Raw genomic sequence first — 18,931 nt, 5'->3', positions numbered from 1 at the left:
TGGGGAGGGTTGTTGCCCCGAGTGGTTTTGGCAGCTGCTGTGTGCACTTGTGGGTTTTTTCTGCGTGCCCTGGTCACCTGGTGGCTAAAACTGTAGCCGGTCACCGGCAAAAACCATCTATTGCTTTCTATCAAAGCAGGGTTCTCTGCCTTTGTTTTCCAAAAATAAAAAAAAAAATAACATTGGCATCTGGGCCAAAGGAGCACCGGTAGAACCAGCCAACCAGGCCAAGGCCCATCCCAACCACGACGGCCTGTGTCCACCCGTCGCTTGCCAGTTCACCCCAACATCCCAGAAATTCAAAACCCATCTCAGGCCGTAACGCAGGTACGCAACCCTACGAGAGACGCCCCCACTTTCCCAAAGCCGAGAGCCCTTTCGGCTGCCCACGTCCCCACTCCTCCCACCTTTTTTAACCTTTCTCCTCTCTCTCTCTCTCTCTCTCCCCCCTCACCATCGCGGCGGCCGCCACCACTACGCGCAGCAACCGGCAGCAGCAGCAGAGGAGGAGGCCAGGGCAACCCGCAACCCCAAACCCTACTCCCGCCGCGCCACCGCCATGGCCGACCCAGCGGAGCACCGTGAGGAGGAGGAGGAGGCCGCGGCGGCGGCGGCGGGCGAGGACGAGGACACCGGCGCCCAGGTCGCGCCCATCGTCAAGCTCGAGGAGGTCGCCGTCACCACCGGCGAGGAGGACGAGGAGGTCCTCCTCGACATGTAAGCCGCCTCCCCCTCCCTCGATCCAGCCCCGATCCGATCTCCCCCGGCTTTGATCTGAGCCTGACGACTCGTTTTTTTTGGATTTCCCGCAGGAAGTCGAAGCTGTACCGCTTCGACAAGGAGGGGAACCAATGGAAGGAGAGAGGCACCGGCACGGTGAAGCTGCTGAAGCACAAGGAGACCGGCAAGGTCCGTCTCGTCATGCGCCAGGCTAAGACGCTCAAGATCTGCGCCAATCACCTCGGTATCCAATCTTTGCGGGGATCTTTTGTTGTTGGTTTCGATCTGGATTCCAGATGGATGGGGTTCGACTTGACTGGGTGATGTTTGTGTGTGCAGTGGCGACGACCACGAAGATGCAGGAGCACGCCGGCAGCGACAAGTCGTGCGTGTGGCACGCGCTGGACTTCGCCGACGGCGAGCTCAAGGAGGAAATGTTCGCCATACGCTTTGGATCCGTCGAGAGTAAGCACTAAACACCCCAAGAATTATGTAGTTGCTCCTTTTGTTTCTTAACCAAAATATTATACTGCTAGTAGTAGCATGTGCTTGGATGGGCTTTGAGCAATCAGATTGTTATTGGGTGTCCGAGAATTGAATTGGTGATGGTTTTCTGCTTGGTCGAGGTTCATCACTCAAATGAGTTCGTAGACAGACCATAGTTTTATGAATTGTGTGATCATAAATAAAGTTTGATCTGCACTGTGAGTTTTATTTCGTTAGACGGACCATAGTTTCCTGAATTGTGTGATCACAAATAAAGTTTGATCTGCACCATGGGTTTGATTCACATTCACTTTGCTGTATTGTTTTCATCTAGTTTACTATCATCCACCTTTGGTGTTTGGATCTAAACGCCTTAACTATAATCTGGTGCACAGTGTTATTGGACGACTAGCAGTCATTGGCGTGGGACTGTTTTTGTGCGAATGATGTACATGATTTAACCATCTAATTGCATCAATTTGCAGTTGCTAGCCTTCACATTTGTTTTATCACACACCTTGCTTTTGGAAGTCTGCGCTTAGAAATTGTTCTGTGATTCTAGCATGTTTTTTTTGGTGAATTGCAGACTATTTTCTGCTTTTCAAGTTCTCGTCATAATTTGGGAGGACATGGAATTTGTGTCCTGTCTAAAGCAAAATTTTGAAATAGCAAGAGATCTTTAACTTTCTGGATGGATTTAAGTTCGAAATTAGTCCTATTTCTTTTTGCATCAAAACCAAGAAGCAAGTAACTCACTCACCATGTGGCAAAACCAATGAACATGCAACCAATAAGTACTAGAATGACTTCTTGGTTTCCGATCCACAATTTAATTTAGCACATAGTGACTACAAATAGGACTTAGATTTTTGGAAAAACCAAAAAATGAAATAAGCCTCAGATTTTTGGAAGGAGGGAGTACTTTCTAGGCCATTTTTTATCTTTTGAAATAGCAATAGTGCCAAGGTGACAGCAGCCAGCACACTAAAGAGATGGACAAGATATGTACTATAATCCTTATACTGCTCCATGTTTTATCAATCCAAATATTATTTTACTTAAGATTTTGATTCATCTGGTATGTACTTTAAGCTAATTAAAGGCATAACCACATTGTGACGTGGATTATTTTGTGAAAATGATCTATATTAGTTTTCATTAACAGTTAGGATCTGCTGGTGCAATTCTTTCTCATTAAGGTACTTTGTCCAGTGATTAAATGCATGTTCGAATTGTATGATGCATTTAAAATTATTCTACAATTGTATGATTGTGTCAATAGTTATGTACTGTTTCGTCTGTTCCTGAGGTTTGACAACATGTAAATTGAAATGAACTGTCTTGCTATGAAATTTGCTGCTGTGACTATTTGAGACATCAATATGTAGTTCTTTGTGAGAGACTGCTATATTTGTATTGACCTACCTAAGCTCTGTTTCATCTGCATTTCTTTCGGACTTTTTTGTCTGACTGTTGTCCATGAATTTTGTTTCAGACTGCAAGAAGTTCAGGGAGATGGTAGAAGAGATTGCTGAGCAGCAAGGAAAGAACGAGGAGAAAGAAAATGAGGAAGTCTCCTCTACTGCAGGGTTGGTTGAGAAGCTTTCAGTGACCGAGACAAAAAAGGAGGAAAATGCAGAGAAAGAGGAGACTCCTGCAGAAGAGGATAAGAAGGACGCTAAAGAGTGAAAGCACCCGCAACCTCTAGGCAGCTTTGATATGCCTGAAGCGAGTGAAGTGTTAAATGAGCGTCATTTCATTCATTTTGTGGTCAAAGTTCTTCCTTTCACAAATTTTCATTGTGTTTTCTTTTGGATGAATGTTTGTGCTAGGCAAAATTTGAGTTGTATCAGTCGGGTTCTTGGTTACTACACTGTTACTTAAACCTTGAGTTGTTTATCCGAGATGGGGTGGCGGAGTGGGGGCACAGCATGTTTGTACAATTATTTGAAGTTGCTTTTGGAATGGGCACGGTTTGGGTTGTCCAAAATTTGGACGGTGATGCCCTGTCACTCACAATTCTTATCTCTGTCTTGCAATTATATGCGATGTGAAGCTCTTCGCCTCTTCGGTGACGAGTTGTCGAGTTGTATGTGTGCATTTTTACTGCTGCAACCTGCAAAGGTGACGCACTGCAGAGCATGACGCATATCATTATCATATAGGAGTAGATCCATGTGTATTGCCGGGCAAACGCATTTAGTGTGAATCATGTAGTACATATCACAGCACGCGGAGCATATGTCGTCTCATAAGCTCGTAAAATCGCAGCAATGAATGTTGGTACCAAGTACTTGTTGCTGTAGTGCTGTGCTTGTACCGCCCCCATGTTATCGTGAAAAGCTTCTGTGCTTGTACACACCCCATGTTATCGTGAATGCCTGTCGCCCATGGCGTCTAAAAGGCATTTCTCACGGTGTGTAAACCGTTGCATCCCATGGCATATACTACGGCATCTCGTGTGCATCATTTTGCTTTATCATCTTCAGTCAGGTGATCTGTAGCCAGTAGACTTTACTTGCTACGTCTGTAACCTGCAAAACACTACCATCCTGCACCCATCGATCCGCAATACTACCATGCTGTCTGTACCCATGTTCCGTGGATCTGGGTTCACCCCCAGCATGGAGGCGTATGCACTGCGCAGATCGTGATACGCCCCCATTGATCTGCATTAAAAACCGATGATTTCCCGGGAGCCACATAACCTGCGTATCTTCCCGATCGCCGGAATTGCGATGTACTCGTACTCGTTGCTGCTTGTTTGCTCATGATGATTGCCCGTGGTACTGACACAGTGACAAGTCGACACGTCCTGGGAGCGTACTACGGATGCGCGATCGGAAGGATCTCCCGATGCAGAAATTGCAGATGGACGCGCACTACTACAGCTTCAGTACGACAAGTTCGGCGGCAAATGCATGTGACGTGAGTGTGTGAAACACGCGCTTCCCCCTCGCATTTCTTTTGTTTCTCAAACGAAAGAACGTGCACGATGAATTTGTTCATGGAATTCTTTCCCGCCGTGAGCCCGTGCACTGCCCCGTGAGCCTTTTCGGCCATTTCTCCTACTATACCCTGTTCTGAAAGACTGAAATCTGGCGCGAAGTGTTTGTTACCTGGTCGGCTTAGTTTCAGAATTTGAAACTGAGAGACAAGAAACAGGACCAGTTCTCGCTTCCAACCTGGCTTTCCAGGACACTGGTCGTGTATGTGTCAGAGTTTACTACTCCATTGCCATTAGCCTGCTTGTGGTTTCTCGATCTGATCATTCAGACGACCATGTAAGTAAATTGTTCCCAGGTACAGTACCGTTTCTAGATAATTAGTACCACGAAACTGTCCCCGCGGTCGGGTTACGGTTAGGCTTCGCTCTCAAGCCTCGCGCCGATACGGTAAACGCATTTAACGAGACATTTTTCCGCCAAGTGAATGGGCCAAAACACCAGCACGCCGCGGTTTCCAACTAGGCAACAACTAACCTCGTTGGCTGGCTGTCTCACACTCTCATGATCTCATCCGACCAGCAGAGGCAGCAGCAGCGCGCATTACCGAAAGTCATATGCAACGGAAAAAAAAAAGAATTGGACCAAAATATTGCAGAGAAAACGGCGGCTTGAATTGAACCCAAAATATGATTGAATCAATGAGATAACTGTACATGACAGCAGCCACGGACGCAACAGCCAACCGAGCTCGCCTAGTGCGAGCTAGCTCGCATTTATAGTGCCCATGCTGGCTGTCACAGCGATCACGGCCGGCGCCGGCGGTGGCGACGGCGAGGACGCTGTCACGGCCGCCAGCGATCACGGCGGGTGGCCCACCGGCGTCGGCGACCGCGGCGGGGTTGGACGGGACGGGTGCATTCGTCGCTGTCGTGTCCGGACTGGACGGTGGGGCCCAGGTGTCGGCCGCCTCCCAGGTGGGCCCCGCGCCCCACTCGCGCCCCCAGCTTGCGTTTGACGCCAACTCGACGAGCCTTCCCTTGGCGCGCGCCATCATCTCGTGCTCGCTGCGCGCCTCCGCGCCGCCCGAGTCGTCGGAGTCCGAATCGGACATGGACGCCGCCGCCCAGTCGAGAACGGCTCGGGGCGACGGGAACGGCGACGGCTCGCCGCCGTCGTGGACGTCCGCGGCGGAGAGGAACGGGTGGCGCAGCAGCTGATCGCAGGTCCACCGCTCGCCGGCGTCGCGGCGGAGGCACTTGTCGAGGAAGTCGCGGCACGAGTCGGAGGCGCACGCGGGGAGCTCGGGGCGCTTCCCGCCGAACCCGATGAGGAAGAGCAGCTCGCCGACCTCGCTGGCGCCGCCGAGCTCTGACCACGGCCGCTTCCCGGTGATCAGCTCCACCGCCGTGCAGCCGAGGGACCACACGTCCGACGCCGGCGTCGGCGCGCCGCCGCGCGCCACCTCCGGCGCCATCCAAGCCGGCGTGCCGCGGGGGCCCCGGGACACCGCGGCGTCGGAGACCAGCCTCGCCGCGCCGAAATCCGCGAGCTTCGCACCGCGGCCGTCGCCGTCGCAGCCGACGAGCACGTTCCTCCCCTTGACGTCCCCGTGCACCACGCCAGCCACGTCGTGCAGGTACCGCAGCGCGGCCGCCACCCGCCGCACGACGCCACGAGCCCCGCGCTCACCAAGCCCTCCCATGGCCGCCGCCGCCGCGGCGCTCCCGCCGGGGACCAGCTCCATGTGCAAATTCCTCGTCGTCGCCGCGTCCCCGTCGTCCCCGAGATACTCCACGACGTAGGGCGAGCTGAGCCGCCTCAAGATCCTTATCTCGCTCTCGAGGCACGCCATCGCCGCCGCCGGCGCGCCGCCCTTGGCCTCCACCGACTTCACCGCGAAGGCCCGCCCGGTGGCCCTGTCCACCGCCACGTGCACCGCGCCGAACGCCCCCCTGCCGACGCATTTCCCGCGCACCCACTCCATGGAGAGGCGCGCCGCGCGAGCTCGATCCTCCTCGCGCCACAGAGCAGAGCACGACGAGAAGCCGAGGAGTGAGTATGAGAGGCCGAAACAGAGAGAGAGGGAGAGGGGTGGGTGTGGAGGAGCCGCCAAAAAAGGAGAGGAGCAGAAGGTGTGAGGGATGCAAGAAACGGGGGAGTGTGCTCGCCGCGTATATATAGGTGTGGGGATCAGTTTTATTTTTGTGGGTAAGGATTTCGCGCGGTTTTTCCCTCTCTCTTTTTTCCCTCGCTGGGATTTGAGGATTTTCCTCGCGATTCGCGTGTTGAGGGGGCGATGGGATAGTGAATTCGACGGAATATTATACGGGATATATCATGAGAATAAATTGGGGGGTTTGCGTTGGAGAGGGGGAGTGGGGAGGGAGAGCTTAGCCGTGCAACTTGTGCTGTGTTATCTTCGGGGTGCCGCTACGTTGCGGCCACATGGGCAAAAAGATTTGGGTGAGTTGATGGTTTGGATATATGGTTGGATGGCATTTACTTGCAAGGTTTGGTTTCCATTCACCTTTCACTCCGATTCGCTGAAATTCGATTATGTGTTGTGAGATTTGTTGGTCTGTTATCCAGAGTGTTTAGCTCAATCTATTTTGTCAAGACAGAGGGTGGATATAGACCCTACTTATGTTGTTTCAACATTGGCTTGAAGTTGATTTATTTTCATCTCCCCAGTAATCCAGTATTTTTTAATGTAGTTTTTGAAAATGAGCTAAGCCGGCATTCAAAAAAAAAAAAGGCATTAAAAAAAGAGCTAAGCCAAGCCAAGGTGAAATAATCTTTCAATGGAAATTGACTCATTAGCATGTTATTAATACTCCACGGTCCATACAAAACCGATTATCAACTTCTTTAAGAAAACGAGATTTGGAGGGAAAAACGTTTCTCCAAATATTTTTTAAAAAAGAAATTATAAGCGTGTTGGGGATTAAACATGGGACCTTGGGATTAAAACAATACACCCCTTACCACCGCACTTGATAGTGTATCTCGAGTATGCAAATTTCGATTGTTTATTGGTCTCTCTTTTCTTAGGCTTTTGAAACAAACTAGCAAACTTTCCAACGAAAAGTGACCTATTATTTAAACGTTGAAGTAGATTTCAGTTATAATTTTAATATCGGGTTTTCATGGGTAGAATTGTATCTTTTTTATATAGAAAAACACAGTAGAAATACAGACGCTCACAACATTCGCATACTCACGCCATATCCCTATGAATACATTATTCAAAAGACTAGGACAACGTTTCGTCTCGCTATCAATGGGTGTGTCACCTATCACTAAAAAAGATAATTAGTCGTAAATGCGAGAACTCGTGCCAAGTCTAGAATTTGAACCTCTGTGTGGGTAGTTTCTACTACAAGAAATCTAACCGGTTAGTTACGCTCACTTTGCTAAAAACTGTATTTTGTACCGCACAACACTTAAAAAGAGGACAATTAAATTTGATATATTACTCTTAGCTTGTTCTAATTTTCCATATCAATTGTATTTTGATTATAACTACCTATCAATCTACATTGTTATAATCTAGATCTACCATAACATAAGGGTGCATCCTTTTTTCACCTTTTCTTTAATTGATATGGGAATTTATATACGAGTTTTAGGAGCGAACATTTCTTTTTAGGTCGCATTCTTTTTAGAGGATGAATCTAGGTTATTAGTTGCACGCAAAACAAGAAACATACTACATGAATAGTTGAGTATTAATTATTAAAAAAATTAAAAAAGAAATTATTTGATTTTTAATACCCTTCCTATGTAAAAAATTTTCGCACGAAACATACACTATTTAGCCTTTTTAAAAGCATGCTAATGAAAAACGAGGGGTAGCTAAGCTCAAATAGCAGTTTAGAACATACCCTTAAACTATCAATCTTTTATATCTATACTAATTCTAATTATTCACTCCGAGGAAGCATCGATTTGTAACAGACCAGTTGCTGGTTACTAACATCAACCATGTATGTAAGTAGTAACCAAAACGCCACCTTAAATGAGGATCATCATTTTTAAACGTTGATATCACAATGCAAGTAGCAGAAAGAAGCCAAATCTCGTGAAATTTTGTTATGTCCTCAAGCACCGGTATCTCTATAAACATCCAAAAGACATATATTTCGGATTTAGGCGTCCACGGGTAACTGCACAAGCATCAACCAAAATATTTCGTTGTCTGAGATGCCTCCAGCTCACCAAAAGGCAGAGTAAACCACACTACCAAAACCCTCGCAATAGTAGTGCACATCTGGAGCTCGATCCCTGCTGCTGATGTGGCAGCGGAGAGCTCACCGATGGCACACGCACGCGACGGTGACATGGCTGGACACTAGTGGCCCAGGGGATTCGGCTCGCGGCACATAGCCAACCAATAAGAATCCTACTCCAAAACACACACACAAAAAAAAAAGAGTGAGACTAGTAGTAGATTGGGAGAACGAAAGTTGTGGCCTGAGACAACGAGGCGTGTGCGATCGGAGGTGGCTCGTGGGATCCGTGGGATCGCGTCGCCTCGCGGGCATTTATCGCGCGCTCCCGCTGCTGCGGCGGCGGACGTGCGCGGCGCCGAGCCACACAACCCGGACCGGCAAAGCGCTCTCTCCCGCTGGCCGCAAAGGCCACGGGAACCTGGCCGTTCTACCAGTACTACTACTAGTAGCGCGTACTTCTCGCCGGAAATGTGTGGATCACCGGCCGCGTCGTGGCCTCTTTCCGCATTTCGGCCGTATACTAAAGTTTCGCGTCTGCGTAGGAGGTTGTTGCGTTTGACGGCGGAGGGTGTCGCGCCACAGAAAAAGCCCGACCGGGGTTGTGCGTGCATGTAACCTCTGTTTTCTCCCACAAGGGGATCGTTGACGTGCGTAAGTTGAGACCGGCCGCGCCTCCAAATCTAGAATCATAAGTGGGTACATGATTGAGAGATCGCTTCTTTATAATTGCGGTTTAGATTTGCATACATTTTGGCCATCATTTGCAGGTATAATGCCACAAAAGCCAACGAGTAACGTGGAGCGATGGTTTCCAATGATTGGAAGGGGAACATTCTGTGTGTGCCAAACCGAGGGACAATCCATGCGCCCCCACAGGATATCGAAAGATTGTAAGGCAACAATGCGAGCTTATAAATTCATTTGTGCCAATCTCAACGTTGGGGAGTACACATTGGCACGATACCGAGGCAATGTGTGGATTATGAGGTTGTTCGTGTATATCTCCTTATCTACGGGTCTGGAAGATTCGGGCTGCGCGAGATAACAGTTTTTGCTAGTTATTGCCGGCGTATATATCCAACGGATGGACCCAAAAATATTGGGGGCTAAGATGCCTAGGGAAGAAGGAATTCATTCGCGCCTGATCTTGACTTTTCTCGGTATGTTGCAGGCTTAGTTTTTCCCTTAGCGCAAGTTGCAGGCTTAGTTGATGCGATCAACTCCGCATGCATGCGCCCATGCTCACCCCTATGCCTAGGATAAGATCTTCTTTGATTCTGGTTCCATGGTGAGAAATATCCACCAAAAGTGGCACCAGATCGGACCATCAGATTATCCAGCTAGCATAATTCAGTCCCCGCTGTAAAATGCGCAGAGAATATCACTGTGACACTGTCCCGTATTTCGCTCCTTCTCGATCGCCTTTGCTGTACGCATACGCTACCTGCTCAAGCTAGATACCGTTCCATCCCAAATTGGGGGTGCTTCTGCTCCCTGATAACTTCATAACCAACTCATCCATCTAGCATTCTAGCTAGAAACTGGGAAAGCTGCCTGCCCCACAACTTGCAGCTCTCAGCATCTCACTATACGTCTATACCACCTTTCCTGGTCAAAAACCTTTTCTGCGTCGCTTTCGGGAGGGAGCTGCCTCCGTTCCAGGACAAACCCAAACCGGAGCCGGTAAACTGGACCTTAATTGATTGGCTAAACCCAGGGCAACAACAGCTGTTTTCCCCCATTAAACAATCCGAGTGTTCACCCCAGCCAGATTCTCAGCACTACTCCCCTGGTCCGATCCGAAGATACGGTGTACACTGGGATACCGGAAGAAAAGGGGAAACTATCACGACGGGAGAAAGCAGTCAGGTCAAAACCCTCCCCCCACAAAGTCGGCACGACTCCAGCAGCATCAGCCGACTGGCCAAAAAGCACGGGGTTTTTTTCGCGTGCGTGCGTACGTGATCCCCCCGCGACCGGGGGAGCAGAGCCGCGGAGGTTGACGTGCGGTGCCGGTGCGGGGTGGGGAGCTCGTTTCGCGGCGTCGGCGTGTGAGGCAGCGAGGCCGCGACGACGTGAGCTTTGCCCTGGATTGCCGCGGGCTATCGCGTGGGATGGCGCGACACGGGAGGGCACGGGAACGTGGGTCGTGGGGTGGGGGGGCCGGGGAGACCGCGCGCGGGGGCCAGGGGCCAAGGGTGTGCCCGCCGCGAGGGCGAGGACGAGAGAAACCGCCGCGCGCGGGATGCGTGCGTGACTGCCGTTTTTTCGGTTCACCGACCGGTCGTTTTCGTGCCAGTTTTTGACGCGGGTGGGACTGGGAGCGAGGCCAGGGGTCCTGATGCTGATGCCGATACGTCATGTGTGGCCCGGAACGGCTCGGCGTGTGTGGACTGCGGCGAGTCGTGCCGTCACGCAGGCCTCAAACTCCTCTTCGTCTTCTTTTTTTTCTTTCTTTTTTTGGTCGAGCCAATATGTTTAGGGAAATATTGTTCATTTGTTCGCCGTTACCTTGGCGTTTACGAGATTAGCAACGTATAGGGTAGTATTATATAGCCCAGCAAAAAGTATGCCCACGTTGCCGTCACGTGCCCATCTCCGCGGTGAAAGCAAGATCTCTCGTGCGCTGTTTGTGATTTTGGCCCTGTGTTGGAGCCATGTTCTGAAAGCGATGCGTACACTGTCACTGTCAAATCCGCGCAAAAAAAAAAAAAACATTAGCTTGTCGACTCCTCACCTGACTCTTCGAGTGCTGAAAAAATTGTATTACTCTAGTACGTGCTGCTAGTTGATTATTGCCGCTACTCTCCAGTAAGGTCCACATGTCTGTCAATACGATCAAGGGGGCCGTGGCACTGTTACAGACTTACAGTGCCACTGCAGTACCACCCTCCTTACTGTCGCATGGTGCATTGTGATCCAATATGACAAGGATTTCGCCAATGAGGCAATGAGCAAGCATGAACAACGAGAAACGGTCCTACAGGCATGCTCAATTCAATTCAAGGGTGTGCTCGTGTGTAGGCATGCCAGTCCCACAGGTACATCTGGCAGGTTCCACAGGGGTAAAGAGGGACCGTCCTGTACCGGCAAACAAACCAGCTGAGCAGCAGCCCCTCCTCTCCTATACCGGCAAAACCGCCTTTTCTATTACGCAAAGCCAACCGTTAGCGCGGATCGTGCCGGCGCGCGCGGCAACGGCGCGGCACACGTCCATCGAATCTAACCGCGGCGGCGCGCGCAAGTTGCCCGTTCGCGGCCACCGGCCCGTGAGCCAGCGAGACGTACGCCGGCCGATCGATCGATCCATCTCGAGACACGGTCTCGCTCCAACGTACGCACGGTCTCGGGCCCGACACGGGACAGGGCAACTTGGTGGCGAACCGAAGCTGTTGCGCGCGGCTGAGTGAGTGCGAGGTGAGGTGCACGGCACCGGCCAGCCGCAAAGCCAGCCTGACGCTCGCTGCTGTCCTCCAGAGGCTTGCGAGAGCCGGAGACCGTTTCTTTCCTTTTTCTTTCTTTTTTCTTTTTTCGGTAGTAGCCTGTGACATCTGCGTGGTCGATCGCTTTGCCTGATAACTCACGGGGTCACGTCGCGGTGTTGCCGCAATTAGGTTAGGCTAGTGGCGGCGCTGCTTGCATGAGCTGGGCGGCTGGGTCCCGGCCTCCCGGGCATATCCTGAGTATTTAGCCTACTTGGTACTACGATTTTTATGGCTCGACCGTGCAATGGATCAGGAATTAGGATCGCTCGGTATGGCATCCGACGTACCAGGACATGCTATTGCTAGAGGAATGAATTCCTTCCCTTTGGGTTATTAAAAGCAGTAAGTCGGCACATTTATTTTATAATCGTCACTGTCACTGTAACTGTCGCCGTCACACGCAAAGATATTTATGTACCATGAGATTTGAGATGGTTATCTTGTTTTTCTTTTGTACTAATTTTTTTCGGGGAGGTTATCATGTTAGTGATGATGCAGAGATTATATCATGCAGGTTATAGATATCAATTCGATAATTTTGTATAGTACAGTTCCGCAGTTCCATTTTCCCAATTGGATCATCGTGATGCAGAGCTTCGAGACCTTTGTTTTTGTAGGATTCAACTGCTCATCCAAGTTGACGAACTGAATTCTGAAGAAAAGGGGAAAAGTTGATGAAGAACGGGTCGCTGTCGTTCTCCAACGCACTTGCCGAAATGCCAAACGGAAAAACTAACATGAGCTGAGTGCATATATAGGATTTTATGGGGCAGCTGCAAATGGGGAAGTGAAACTGGTTTTCAGTTAAGATGAACAGTGGATAATTAAAGCAGCGAATTCAAACACTGGCACTGTTTACTATTTATTGTTAAGAACTCCGGTCAGAAACTATATTGAGCACAACGAGAACGTACGATTATTATACTTGAAATAATTTGCCAATCTTTTCACTTATACTTATGTTTGTTAGTCAAAATTTGAATTTTCAACCTTAAATTTGAAGGTGATTTTAGGTTTTTCTCATCGAAGTTTATTTTCAGCCTTTGTTTTTAGATCACCAAGAACATGTATATATAAATCTTATTCACAAATTACTTTTCATTTGTAATGTAAATATGACGTTTGGCTTATTCCACGAATAAGTGAAACGATGAGGCTGAACATCAGGTCTTCTCTACAAAACAAATAAGGAAAAAGTCCGAATTACCTCTGAACTATTGGTGAGTTACCCCTCCCCCGACTTAATCCGAAGTGGTTTGGTCTTACGTGACGCGTACGTGGCATTCCAATCAGAAAAAAAAACAATGGGGGCCACATGTCATATCTTCCCCATCCTCAATTGCTCTCTTCACTCGAGTCCGAATGGCAGAGGCGGTGGCGACGAGAAGGCTGCTGCTGTGGAAGCAATAAAAGGAGAGATGGAGGAGGGGAGCATAATAGAGCTAGGCCGGTGGCCATGGCTATCTTCTTCTGTTGTGGCGGTGGCGGTGCTTTCAGTAGGGTGCGGCGGGTCTCGGTTGTGGTGACGGTGACGATAGCGACAAGCTCATGAGGCGGCTGTGGAGGAGGAGCAGCCTCCACCGCTCGCCGCCCCTGCCACTTGAGCTCCTCCGCCTCGTCGTACGAACCGATTGATGGGGAGGAATAAGAGAGAAAGGAGGGGGGGTTGAGAGGGAGAGAATCTGCCTTGCGTTGCCATCCTCGGCATCCAGCTGTGCCTACTACCCCCATAATAGATCAGGCATTGGCGTTGGCGTGTCGCCATCCTCGGCTTCCTATCCACCGCCCCTGAGCTGCCTCCGTCCCCGCCCCCGCCCGTCGCCATCCTTGACTTCTCCTCCGCCACTCGGTGATAGAGAGAGATGTGAGGGGAGGGAGGAGAGAGAGAGGATTGGGGAAAGAGATAAGAGACTGATAAGTGGGGTCCGCCGATTTTTTCAAAAAAAAAAGGATGATTGTACTGCCACGTATGCGTCATGTAGGTCCAAAACCACTCCGGATTGAGTGTGTGTGTGTTGGGGGAGGGGGGGTCGTTAGGTATTAATAGTTGAGGGTGAAAGATATCTGGTTTTCGGCTCCGCCTCCGGGGATAATTCATACTCATTCAATAGTTTAGGGAGTTATTTCTGACTTTTTCCATCAAATAATGTGTGACTTAACCTTTTCCTTTTTAAAGACTACCAAATTTGGTCAGGATATCTGTTTAATACGAAAGTCAATGTCTCAATGCAACCAAATTGTGCCTCAGACTTGGGCAGTTGGGCTGAACACATCAGGATATGCACCAGGAATATCTTCATCAGCATGTGAACTAATTCTATGGTGTAGTTTATTTCTAGTTTATTTCCTGAAGAACCTAAAAACCTGTCAGTACAGATAGTGACAATGTCGCTTTTGTTGTATGGCCCATGAACTTTAGCGCCTCCGTCGTAGTGACAATGTAATTTAATATTTTTACCGTGTAAAGTGTGGAAGCGACAAGTACGCAATCAACTTTGTAAGCTTCTTTCTTTACTTAAAAAGCGATGAGGCAACTATGAAAAATGAAGTGCTCGAAACAGCAGCCAATGCACATCTGATCACCCTGCACAAACTCTGAAAATGTAGTCCCTATCCGATTCCTGCTGGGAAGATAAATATGCAAAAAGGTCATTGAAATTTTCTCCAAGTCGTGGGTGATTTTACGCAGAGATTCAGAGAACCATAATTCTGTACCCCGGAGGGTGAATCACTCACATGCTGGTGGATGCACCTCATAACGGTTAAAAGACTTTGCTTGTGTGCATCAAATTGTTTGCTCGAGATGTGGAGTGTGGTGTATCACTCTCCCCAACTGGCAAAAACGATCGATGCATGCATTATCATTTGCAGCAGAGAGCATGTGACCAGGTGAATTGTTTTCAGTATTGGCTGTTGAGCAAGTGGTTGGAACCGGCAGGGGCTAAAAGAAAGAATATACTTACTCTCCGATAAAGCATTGAACGCATGAGGCGAGTCGATCCTTCGCACCGGTATAGACAACGACTCATCTGTCGATCCAGACCGTCGATTCTTTGGCCCGATAGCCTCCCCACGATGTGTGGTCGCTGATGGACCACGACGTATGTATGTACAATCTAGAAATCGGCAGGGTCCTACACTCCTATTGGCCAGCCAATGAGCCAATTCGACGCTGTACTGCAGAGATATGTGGCCGCCGAAAAAGATCTTTTATTTGGCTTCGACGCAGCCCCACATCCCATGCTGCAATGCAACCACATCTGCGCGTCTCACTCACCTGTACAAAACGCCAGGGGCGCATGCAGAATTGCAGACGAGAACGGCAGCATCAGGCGCGGCTAATGTTGGGCGGGAGATGTCGCTGCTGGATGAAGTGGTGCGCGCGTTGGCGCCTTCTGGGTGGGACGGTCCAGCCCATAGGCCATTGGACTCCACGACGATCTCGCGCAAAAGTTTGCAAATCCTACGGGGAAATCTTACGAAATCTCGACGTTTCAAACGGGGCCGGAGAGGCGGAGATTGAGGAAGGCGTAGCGGTCGTGCGAGCGTAATTGCCTGGCCAGAGAAAGAACGTGGCGCATGGCGTCGCGGGAGGCGGAAAACGAATTGCACGGAGCGACAGCAACCGGCGCAGAAAGCGTGCAAGCACCTTGGACGATCGGTAGTTGCAGAAGCATGTGACATTACATGAGCTCTTTTTTTTTCTTTTTCGCGAGAGGGGTTTTTGTCCCCGTTTTTTTGTGTGGCCAGCAGAAGAGGTAGTAGAAGTTAGAACCGGATCCCTCGAGGGTTCTTTTTCACCGGAGGATGCGAGTGAAAGAGGATCTATCACGGCGTCGTCACAGCTCGGAATTGGATGCGCTATCCTGGCGCAAGTAGCCATCACGATTTCACGATGATGAGGAGGGCGCGGTTGAGCTCAGGTGGTGCGCAAGCCAGCCGGCGATGCTTAGCCTTGTGCTCTTGTTGCGTCAGAGACAGCATCTTGTCCCGGATTTGGTTGTCAGTCAGGGACCCCCCTTGTCCCAGCTAACAAGTGAGATCTTCAGCAAAAGGATCCAGCAATTTATGTGTTAGTGTCAGTACTTTCCATCGCAAGCTGGGGGACATGTTTGTTAATCACCTGTAGCAGCTGTCCTTTGGTTTCAAGTTGTACTTGAAATTCGAGGGCAGTTGTCTGTGGTACATATCCCAGAAGTTTCACTCATCAGGCTGAAAGCCTGAATTCAGAAACAATGGATACAAAAGCCCAAGTTTGCTACTAATGGGCTAAGCATTCATCTTCTTACTGGTCGAGGGCCGAGCAATAAACAAGACCATCAGCCTTCCAGTTTCACACATGAACAGTTGAGCATTCTGCATCTAAAAGAACAGTTGATCACAGAAGCAAAACAGGCAGGTCTACGCTATTGCAATTTACTACTCCATTACATACATTGCGGTCATCAGCACACTTGTATCAAAATCCAATAGGGCGTTTCACCATTATTGATTGCTTAGAATACATCAGTTCATTGCTCCGGCCAGTACTCAACTCTTGGCTATGAACAATCTAATGTCTAGGTAATTGAACAGATACTTTTCCGATCAACGATTTTGAGTTTTTGACGCCTTGTCCCTCTACCACCGATCCAAAGTGATGAACTGAACAAATTTGAGTTCATCACTTAAGTACGGGGATTACATATGAGCCGGCTGCAGATATGATCTCTCATAGAGGCCCATCACCTGATCAGCCACCGCCCACATTATAGCCTGACCAGGTGGAATCCTCATAAGCCTCGGAAGCAAACCTTTCCAAAGGGCTCTGAGACCCTCTTCAGTGTATATTGTGCGTATCGCGTGGACCATACCCTTGTACTTGATGTCACCAGTTCTCCCCTGGGCCATCAGTCTAGTCTTCACGACATCGAAGGGTCCAGTGCAGATCGGACCTGCAGTTCCTGCAAGAAAACCTGAAATCATTGACTGCCATGGCTGGAGAACCTTCCCATCTCCTTCATGCTTCTTCCAGAGAACAATATCAAATGTATTCTTGGCAGTGAACATTGCGGCTTGGTTTGTGCCATTACGCATGACGGTTGGTAATGCTCCAGCCCACAGGCCAAAAAGACCCTCCTCAGTAACAATCGTCCTAGCACAATGTATTGGCCCCTTATATCTCAGCAGGTCAGGGCTTAGACCTTTTTGTTGCTGCAACCTGATTTTAACCACCTATACCCACCACAAAGAAACATGACACCGGTCATTCCAGAGAACTGAACCTTTAAAGAAATGCTGGTAAAAAAGTATAAACTGACTTCCACCATAAACATTATAATAAAATGCATCAATGACGAACTTGGGACAAATTGAAAACACACTATTCGCTATGATTAACTTATTTAACTTCATAGAACATGGAGTTGCATAAAAACAAAGTGCTTAGAATGACTCAAGTTTTCAGATCGCACCAATCTAATATAGGGAGAAATTCCTTCTATTAGGTTTTCAACAGTATGAAAATATAGAATTTCCAAAACCAGAGAAGAATAACCATCTGGTGTTCACGCTAACTTTTGGTTTGTTCGTTGTACTTCAATTTAATTTCTATCTTTGTTAGCTTCTAAAATATGTAGTTGACCATCCCAAGAAAACAATCAGATGAATATCATGGTACACCAACCGTTTCTGTTAAGAGAGCCAAGGAGAACAAAGATAGACTGACGGCCAGTACACTTAAAATTCATATCGTACTGATATTGCCTCCACATCAGAACATGTCATTTCCTTTTCTTAAGATCTTCTTGTCTTTTGCTTTGTAGGTACTAATACTATATGTTGATTTCCAATAAACATGAGTTACACGATAGCGATGAGTGCTTAGATGATAAAAATGAAAGACGAGTCATTTTCTATAGAGATGAACAGAAGTGTAAATTTAACAAGATTATGCTTTTAAAAAAGAAGCATACTTCGAAGTGCACGCAGGCCTTTCGCATGTTTGGTCTTTTTAAAGCAGTGGGCGATTTGTGGTAACTTCTTGGTCAAATACTATGTTTCAAAGCATGAGGTCTTTGACAGAGTTCTGATGGGCTACCACATCCTTGGTAATTGGTTTGGGCATGATAATTATGATTTGACTGCAAAGTGCAAAGCCACCATTTCTTTAATCCCAGCTCAAAGTTGGCAATAACACATCTAAACATCATTCACAGACAAGATTAAATAACTGGTCCACCCATGTTCCTCCGTTCCTTTTCTATATCTAAAGTAGTGAATTTGTACTTTTACATCGGTGTCCTATATGGCAGCTCTCGCGAGTTCTTATTCCGGCAAGAAGCACCTAGAGATGTTCCTTTGTAAATATAATTTATTCGCGCTGGAGCAGTGAACACATTTTTATTCAAATTCTATAAACTATGTCGCAGTCGCAGAGAAACCAAGAATTCAAGAACGATTCAAGATCTCGCAGATACTCCAGGTAAGTAAAAAAGGAACAGATGCAGGGGTGATCTTGCCTCGAAGGGGGTGACGATGAGGAGGGCCTCGAGGACGCCGGCGCCGAACCCGGAGGCGAGGCGGCCGTGCGCGGAGACCTTGCCCGTGCCGGGGTCCTTGAACGCGGACTGCAGCACGGCGTTGGAGCCGAGGCGGAGCGCGTACTTGAGCGTGAGGTGGGTGGCGAAGGGCGTGAGCCCCTTCCAGAGCGCGCGCACGCCCTCGGAGCGCACGACGGTGGTGCCGCAGTGCGCGATGCCCCGGTACGCCCCCGAGCGGTCTAGCTGCAGCCGCGTCTTGATGACGTCGATCGGCTGCAGGCAGCACGCCTCCATCACGCCGCCGACCGACCCCGCCGCCGCCTTCACGTAGGGGGGGACCGGTGCCCTCCCGCCCCGCCGATCCTCCGCCGGCGAAGCGGCCTGCGGTGCCGGCGACATCGGCGGCGGCGGCGGGGAAGAGGAGGGGGACGCGGCGGCGGCGGCCATTTCGGAAGAAGCGGCGGCGGCCTTAGCGGGTGTGGCGCACGAAGCGGGTTTTGGATTTGTTTCCGTGGGTTGCTTTCCCCGCTGCTGAATCC

The 18,931-nt window shown here is 49.2% G+C and overlaps 3 protein-coding genes and 1 long non-coding RNA gene across 4 annotated transcripts; 2 read left to right on the top strand and 2 right to left on the bottom strand.

Moving 5' to 3' along the window:
* The first annotated feature begins 452 nt into the window (after positions 1 to 452).
* On the top strand, positions 453 to 3,225 carry LOC4332513 (ran-binding protein 1 homolog a). The gene is made up of 4 exons (XM_015772344.3): positions 453 to 717; positions 813 to 964; positions 1,060 to 1,185; positions 2,702 to 3,225. The coding sequence occupies exons 1-4, from the start codon at positions 560 to 562 to the stop codon at positions 2,893 to 2,895; spliced, it is 630 nt and encodes a 209-aa protein (XP_015627830.1). The 5' UTR covers positions 453 to 559; the 3' UTR covers positions 2,896 to 3,225.
* A 1,417-nt stretch (positions 3,226 to 4,642) lies between these two features.
* Positions 4,643 to 6,293, bottom strand: LOC9266070 (mitogen-activated protein kinase kinase kinase 18). The gene has a single exon (XM_015774006.3). It carries the CDS (start codon positions 6,136 to 6,138, stop codon positions 4,765 to 4,767), a length of 1,374 nt encoding a protein of 457 aa, XP_015629492.3. The 5' UTR covers positions 6,139 to 6,293; the 3' UTR covers positions 4,643 to 4,764.
* Positions 6,294 to 11,952: 5,659 nt separating this feature from the next.
* Positions 11,953 to 12,965, top strand: LOC107280408 (uncharacterized). The gene is made up of 2 exons (XR_001544442.3): positions 11,953 to 12,213; positions 12,489 to 12,965. It is a non-coding gene; the product is annotated as an uncharacterized lncRNA (long non-coding RNA).
* Positions 12,966 to 16,273: 3,308 nt separating this feature from the next.
* On the bottom strand, positions 16,274 to 18,931 carry LOC4332510 (mitochondrial succinate-fumarate transporter 1). Its single transcript, XM_015772486.3, has 2 exons — positions 18,372 to 18,931; positions 16,274 to 17,085 (listed from the first exon to the last, which is right to left on the bottom strand). Exons 1-2 carry the CDS (start codon positions 18,837 to 18,839, stop codon positions 16,552 to 16,554), a joined length of 1,002 nt encoding a protein of 333 aa, XP_015627972.1. The 5' UTR covers positions 18,840 to 18,931; the 3' UTR covers positions 16,274 to 16,551.

Source organism: Oryza sativa, chromosome 3, assembly GCF_034140825.1.
Source record: "Oryza sativa Japonica Group chromosome 3, ASM3414082v1".
In the NCBI taxonomy this organism is placed as follows: domain Eukaryota; kingdom Viridiplantae; phylum Streptophyta; class Magnoliopsida; order Poales; family Poaceae; genus Oryza; species Oryza sativa.
Note: the sequence above shows the minus strand (reverse complement) of the source record. Positions and strands in the feature narration are given on the sequence as shown.

What these genes read in the sequence shown, in the direction of transcription:
- LOC4332510 (XM_015772486.3), bottom strand. Translation starts at nt 18,839, where the DNA reads ATGGCCGCCGCCGCCGCGTCCCCCTCCTCTTCCCCGCCGCCGCCGCCG. An exon ending in TCATCGTCACCCCCTTCGAG is followed by an intron (nt 17,086 to 18,371) that starts GCAAGATCACCC and finishes TGGTGGGTATAG; the next exon opens with GTGGTTAAAATCAGGTTGCA.
- LOC9266070 (XM_015774006.3), bottom strand. Translation starts at nt 6,138, where the DNA reads ATGGAGTGGGTGCGCGGGAAATGCGTCGGCAGGGGGGCGTTCGGCGCG.
- LOC4332513 (XM_015772344.3), top strand. Translation starts at nt 560, where the DNA reads ATGGCCGACCCAGCGGAGCACCGTGAGGAGGAGGAGGAGGCCGCGGCG. An exon ending in GAGGAGGTCCTCCTCGACAT is followed by an intron (nt 718 to 812) that starts GTAAGCCGCCTC and finishes GATTTCCCGCAG; the next exon opens with GAAGTCGAAGCTGTACCGCT. An exon ending in GATCTGCGCCAATCACCTCG is followed by an intron (nt 965 to 1,059) that starts GTATCCAATCTT and finishes TTGTGTGTGCAG; the next exon opens with TGGCGACGACCACGAAGATG.